This window comes from Cajanus cajan, chromosome 5 (genome assembly GCF_000230855.2).
Source record: "Cajanus cajan strain Asha chromosome 5, NIPB_CcT2T_4, whole genome shotgun sequence".
Taxonomy (NCBI): domain Eukaryota; kingdom Viridiplantae; phylum Streptophyta; class Magnoliopsida; order Fabales; family Fabaceae; genus Cajanus; species Cajanus cajan.
Window position 1 is genome coordinate 47,533,316 of NC_138521.1, and position 7,161 is coordinate 47,540,476.

At 35.8% G+C, this 7,161-nt stretch overlaps 1 protein-coding gene across 1 annotated transcript; it reads left to right on the forward strand.

Moving 5' to 3' along the window:
- Positions 1–823: 823 nt before the first annotated feature.
- Positions 824–2,611, forward strand: LOC145958031 (uncharacterized). Its single transcript, XM_083074483.1, has 3 exons — positions 824–1,662; positions 1,774–1,863; positions 2,104–2,611. Exons 1-3 carry the CDS (start codon positions 824–826, stop codon positions 2,609–2,611), a joined length of 1,437 nt encoding a protein of 478 aa, XP_082930609.1.
- Positions 2,612–7,161: the final 4,550 nt, after the last annotated feature.

The window sequence follows — 7,161 nt, forward strand, 5'->3', positions numbered from 1 at the left end:
AAGGTACAAAGTTTGATTAAGGCTGGGTGGTTAAACTTTAAAGAGGATAATCCTAATATCAGAAACAATCCTCTACCAGGGCATGGAGGGCCTACAGTTAATTCTATTGAGGAGAATAAAGAACAAATTATGATAAGGAGGGTGAAGGATGTAAAAACCCCCTTAAACCTCATTTTTGAGGAGATGTGTAAGTTTGGGTTGTTGGAAAAAAGTCATGGTAAAGATGAGGGGTGTGAATTTCATCCTGGTAAGAGTCATAAGATTGATGAATGTGACAACTTAACAAATTCTACAAGATTTAATGGATAAACAACTTATACAGGTCGGCTATTTTGGAAGTCATGTGTGGGCTATGGATTCAAATGTAAGTTTCCGAAAAACCCTGGTTGTCCATTATACCAAGGGTAAGAACATTTTGAATGTTAACAGACCAAAGCCTATCACAATACAAGTACCAAGAGCTTTTCCCTACAAGGATAATAGAGTAGTACCATGGAGATATGGTGCAAAAGTTTGCATTGATGCCTCTAAAGAAGGACTAGAAACCACCATCACAAATGTCGTTGGGGTTGGTGGAATGACTCGAAGTGGTCGAATTTAGGCTCTTGAAGAGTTGAGAATCAAACAAGCTACAGAGGTAGAAAAAAGTCATGAGAAAGGAAAGGAAGTGTTGGATGAAAGAATAAACAAAGAGCAAGAAGAGGAGAAGAAGGAAGTCTCTGACGAAGAGGCATATGAGTTTCTAAAACTCATACGACAAAGTGAGTACACAGTGACTGATCAGTTAAACTGAATCCCTGCCAGAATATCACTTTTTTCGCTGATGATGAATTCAGAACCCCATAAAAGAATATTGTTGAAGATATTGAATGAAACGTATGTCATTCATGACATTTATGAGGAGAAATTTGAAGGTATTGTTGGAAATATCACTGCCAATAACTACCTTACCTTTACTGATGATGAGATACCGGAGGAAGGAGCAGGGCACAATAAAGCTTTGCATATATTGGTAAAATGCATGGACCATATCTTGGCGAGAGTTTTGGTTGACAATGGTTCTTCGTTGAATGTGATGCCAAGGGTAACATTGGCAAAACTTCCTTATGATGGATCATACATTAAGCCAAGCACTATGATAGTGAGAGCTTTTGATGGGTCTCGTAGAGAAGTGATCGGCGAGATAAACTTACCTATCCAAATTGGTCCTGTTATTTTTAAGGTAGTATTTCATCTAATGGACATTGTGCCAGCTTACAATTGCCTTTTGGGAAGACCTTGGATTCATTGTGAAAGGGTTGTACCCTCCACACTTCACCAAAAGTTGAAATTTATTGTGGATGACAAGTTAATCATTTTATTGGCTGAAGAAGACCTATTGGTTAGTAAACCTTCATCCACTCCTTATATTGAAGTTGCTGAAGAAGCTTTGGAGACTTCATTTCAGGGGCTCGAAATTGCAAATGTAAGTTATGGAAAGAACATCCTGAAGCCACAACCATCTGGTGCTTCCACGATGGTAGCTAAAATCATGTTAGGGAGTAGATATCAATATGGTTGCAGACTGGGAAGAGATGCACAAGGACTAAGTCAATTGCCCGAATCGATAGATAATAAAGATCGATTTGGTTTGGGCTACAGACCCTCAAAGGAGAATAAATGGTGAGTTGTGTATGATAAAAGAGAAAGGAGGCTAGCCAGGTTGAAAAATACGGAGGCAAAAATTGATGGGGTCCCTATCTGTGATCTATAAGAAAGCTTTTGGAGTGCTAGGTTCGAGTTTCCAAACTCAATAACTATTGTTGAGCAAGACTTTCGTGAGGACGAACATGCTAGTCTGGTTCACGCTTGTCCACTGAACATGTAGCTTAATAATTGGGAGTTTATCAAGCTGCCTATGGTTTTTAATTCAGATTAAAAGTAATTTTCTTGTAATGCTAATCTTATTGCTCTGCCCAAGGCTTTAAGATTTATTTCTTTGAATAAGGGCTCATGTATTTCCTTTTAATATTAAATAAAATTCATTCATTCTTCCTTCACCTCTTGACTTTTCCTTTCTCCTTAATCTCTTTATCAATCTTATCCTAACTTTAAATAATGCAGATTTGAGAAAAATGTGTTTGAAAGTGACAGTGCTAGTGTGGAATCAAATAATTTTGATTGTCTCGTTAATCAGACTTGTGAGGAAATAGAGGATGATTTAGAGCCTTCCCCTGAGTTATTAAGATTAGTGGAACAAGAGGTCAAAGAGATTCAACCACATGAAGATCTGACTGAGACAATGAATTTGAGTGACGAAGAGGAAAAGAAAGAAGTCAAGATTGGCACACTCATAAGAGAAACTGAACGTAATAAGTTGATAAGGCTTTTACATGATTACAAGGATGTCTTCGCTTGGTTGTATCAAGATATGCCAGGGCTTGATACTAGCATAGTGGAACATAAGCTACCGTTGAAGTCAGAATGTCCTCCTGTTAAACAAAAGTTGAGACAAATGAAACCAGAATTATCTTTGATGATTAAAGAAGAGGTCAAAAAGCAATTTGACGCAGGATTTCTAGAGGTTGCCAAATATCCACGATGGGTTGCTAATATAGTACCAGTTCCTTAAGAAAGATAGGAAAGTTTGGATGTGTGTGGATTACTAAGATTTAAATAGAGCCAGCCCAAAGGATGATTTTTCACTACCTCATATTGATGTGCTAGTAGATAACATAGCGCAACATTCATTCTTTTCTTTCATGGATGGATACTCAGGATATAACCAAATCAAGATGGCTGAGGAGGATAGGGAGAAAATAACATTTATCACACCGTGGGGCACCTTTTGCTACAAGGTCATGCCATTTGGGCTAAAAAATGTTGGGGCAACATATCATAGGGCAATGGTGACTTTGTTTCATAACATGATACATAACGAGATTAAGGTTTATGTGGATGACATGATTGCAAAATCAATAAAAGAAGAAGATCACGTGATCCATATGATGGCATCCTTGATGGATGGTTGGGCGAAAATGGAAAGTGTGGATGAAGTGTTTGATGGAATGCTTAAGAGGTACTCTAGGGTTTGGCTCACTCCATGGGTGATGAAGGCCACTTCTAGGGTTTTTACTCAAGGTGGAGATAGGAAGGGTTCTTGGCCGAAAATGACCAAGAGAGACTAAGGAAAATATAAAGGCACAAAAAGGCTCACTCTATATTAATTTCCAAAGTATTTAAAAGGTTGCTAGCTTAGGGTATTTATAGAAGGGAGGATGCATTTAGGGTTACATTTGAGAGTGCTTGGCTGAAAAATGCAAGCCAAATGCACTTCAAATGAAACCTAAATTAACCCTAGATGCTACTTGGTGGCCAAGGATGGAATTTTTGGGTTTGGTTAAGCTACATCTAGGTGCATGATAAGACCATGTAACCTAGGTGCCCTCCACTTGGCCCTAAACCTTGCCAAGTCCAAAAATAAATCCAAGGCTACCAAAAAACACGTCTAGGCCTTATTTTCTTACCCTAATAAAATACCCTAGCTATAAAATAAAATCCTATAATCTAAGGCACCCCATAATACAAGAGTAAAATGGGAAATACAAGTAAAAATAAATCCTATAACTAAGACACCCCAAAATACAAGGGTAAAATAGGAAATACAAGAAAAATAAATCCTATGTCTAAGATACCCAAAATAAAAGGGTAAAATAGGAAATTAAAGACAAGGGTAAAATAGGAATAAATCCTATACTAATAAAAAAACGTAGGAGCTAAAGCCCAAAAGTAGGCCCACTCCTCTTATGGTTTTCAAAACTAACACATTCCTCTTGCCTCCTTCAATATTTCACCTCTTGGGCTTCTTGGCCTTAGTGTGATTCCATCATTCCCTCCCTCTTGAAAAGGATTTGACCTCAAATCAAGAGGTTCTTCATGATGGACGTCATGACCAATAAAAACATAAAAAATAAGCATTAGAGGCAATAGTATATGAGATAAATGGAAAGTGTATCCTAAGAGGAGTTCTACTAAAAATGCTAAAAAGATTTTCTAAACTAAAAGGACTAGACTTTCTAATGCTAAGGATAGGATCTTCCCCATGATGAAGTCTAGGGGTATAACTAAAACCTAAAAGGGTAAAAAGACTAAAACTATAGCACACTAATGCATTAGTCCTAAGAACTAAAATATGTTGTTGGAGGTACCTAATGTAGTGACCTAGGTACGTATTGGAAAATAAAGAAAACTTTAACTAAAAAATTACCTAAACAACTTTGTATTGCATTATTTGTTAGATATATATGAGAAAAAGGTGTTAAGAGGAGTCTAGAAAACTCATATAATCTAATTTTGTCTTGTAAGGGAGTAACCAAGTTAAGTTCAAATAAGTTTGAACTTCCTTCAAGATCAAAAGTAGAAGATACAACACCATGAGATGTATCCAACAAACCATACAAACCAAAAGTTGGGTGCTTTATGAAGAGAACTAAAGTAGAAAGAGTCTTAAAGAAAGAAGGATTGTCTTCCTTGGGCACCACGAAGGAAGTAGTACAAGAAGTGGGACTAAGTGAAGTCCCATTCTTCTTCACTAATTCTTGAAGTTGAGATTCTTTTTCTTTAGAAAATATTTGTTTTTGAATCTCTACTTCATGACTAGTGGTAACATGAGAGAAAGTGTTAAGGTCTTGATGAATAAAGATAGTCTTTTTCAAATCATTTTCAATGGTAAAGTGACTTTCTTTAAGCATAATCCTTTTGGAAGAAATATTACCCTCTTTACTCTTCTCTAAGAGTATTGTTTGTTTTTATTTTTCTAACCACTCTTCAACTTTCTCTATACTTTTCTTCTTGTTTTCTTTCTTTATTTGTATTTTCTTTTCTTTTTCCTTTCTTCTAAGTTCTTCCTCTCCTTTTTTATTTTCTCCCTCATGCACACTCTTAGGCATTCTAACCCCTTTGCCTATTTGAGAGCTAGTTGGATCAAACCTAGGTTTGGATCTACTAGTTTCTCTCCCTTCAACTAATTTTGCAAGTAATTGTTTTATTTCTTCATTATTCTTTGTATTTTCTTTTTCTCTTTTTCTCAACTCTTCCTCTCTTTTTATATTTTCCTCTTATTTTTTTTTCTCAAATACTTTTTTAACTATCTAAGCTCATCTCTAACACTAGACCTATTACTACAAGAATTGTAACCATGTACACTAGAATGATCACTCATCTTTGATCAAAATGGTTTTCATAAATATGTTTCAAGAAGGTTGGCAAAAAGGTTTTCACAAAGAGTGAGTGATGAAAATATTTTCACAAAAAGTTTTTAAGGTGTAAGATTCGTGTAAAAAGGCTTAAGTGCACAAAGTGAACTATCAAGGGAGGTGGACTACTAAGAATCACTTAAAAACTAAGCCTCTTCAAGTAGAAATCACTAAGCCCTTTTGACACTTTTCTTACAAAACAATTTTTCACAAGAATAAGGTATGTGTGCATGACCCCCTAGTAGGCAACTTGTAGCCTTATAAAACGAACAAGTAAGAATAAAGAACCTAAGCAAATATACTACTAAAGCTATAAAACATGCAAAGAAAAGCAACTTAAAGCATATGCTAGTTGGATTCCCTAGGGTGGGAGCTTGAAGTGACCTTGGTGGTATTCAAGCCACTCCCACAAGCACTACTTCGAGTTACCTTAAAATGAAAAGGTTTAAAAATGGCCAATTACAAACCAAGATGAATGAAAAAAAAAGCCAAAACACAAGAGGCCAAAAATTGATCAAAAGGAAAACAATTGAAAAAAAAAAGAAACAATTTTAAGTCTTCAAATCTCCATCCCTTCATAATGAACACCCAAAGTTAGCCTTTTCAATGGTGTTTGCACTCTTTGATTTAGTGTGATCCTCCAAAGCTCCTTGAACTCAAATCGGACAGCCCCTACACTCAATCCACCAAGAAAGTGTGTCGTGTTTAGAAGCTTTCCTCACCTAGGTCAAGAAGAAACCAAAACCCAAGAGTACAAGAGGCCAAGGAAGAAAAAATAAAAAGGCACAATTAAGAAAAGGCTAAACTCAAAGTGGAATTGATGAGACAAACTTAAGAATAGAAAGAAGACACAAAATTGAAATTAAGGCATATTAAGAAAGGCAAGCACACAAAAGAATAAGTCCTAAAATGGAACTAGAATAGAATTCAACAAGTAGGCTTAAAAGAAAGTAATGCACTTAATGTGTTTGATTAAATGTCTCATTTGGCCATTAAGCTTTGTCCATAAGTCCAAAATAACTCCAAGTGTCAAGGTATGAAAATTTGGTCCAAAACTCCACAAGTCTAGCAAAGGTTCCCTTTTTCTTTTATCTTGGATTCTTTTGTTTCTTTTTATTTTAGGCTTGGATATGCCTCAACTTTAGTGTCAAAGGTCCAGCAGCAAAAATATGCACATAAAAGTTATGTTCATGCTCAAATCATCAAACACCATGTAAGCATGTCAAGTGCACAAGAGTTACTCAAGACTATTGATATGGCCGAAAATTTTTCAAGCAAGAATGTGCAAGGAATTTAATCACACATGATATTTAAGTGGTATCGAACATGCTAGAATTAATTAACATGCATGAATGACTCTCTAAAGCACATCAAGGACTCACGGCCATTTCATCAAACAAGTGGCATGCATGTCATTTTTTGTTCATTTCAAAGGCTAAGTATAAAAACTTGGAATTTCTTTCAAGGTAGTTCAAAGGAGACAAACTTATGACAAAACCGGATGGATTATAAAATAAAAATCATCAATATATCATGCAGCCCAAAATTTTCCAGCAACTCAAATTTAAAGAAAAATGTTAAGAACCTAAATAAGAAAGCCTAAAAATGCTAAGATGATTCACAAGGAAGATATGGTATGAATCAACACATGAAAGGAGATTTATGGATCATCAAAATATGGAAAAATGATGATTCATTTAAGCACAACTTAGAAGACATTCAAGGAAGACATGACATGAAGGAAAATGTTAGAGATAAAGGAAATGTTACCCTTGAAGAACCAAGGCTCTAGATACCACATGATGGCATCCTTGCTTGCATTGATGAAGAGATGACACTCAATGGCAAGGGACACCTTGATTCCTTGGATCAAAGTTCTTCAAGGACGTCTTTGATGGATGGTTGGGCAGAAATGGAAAGTGTGGAT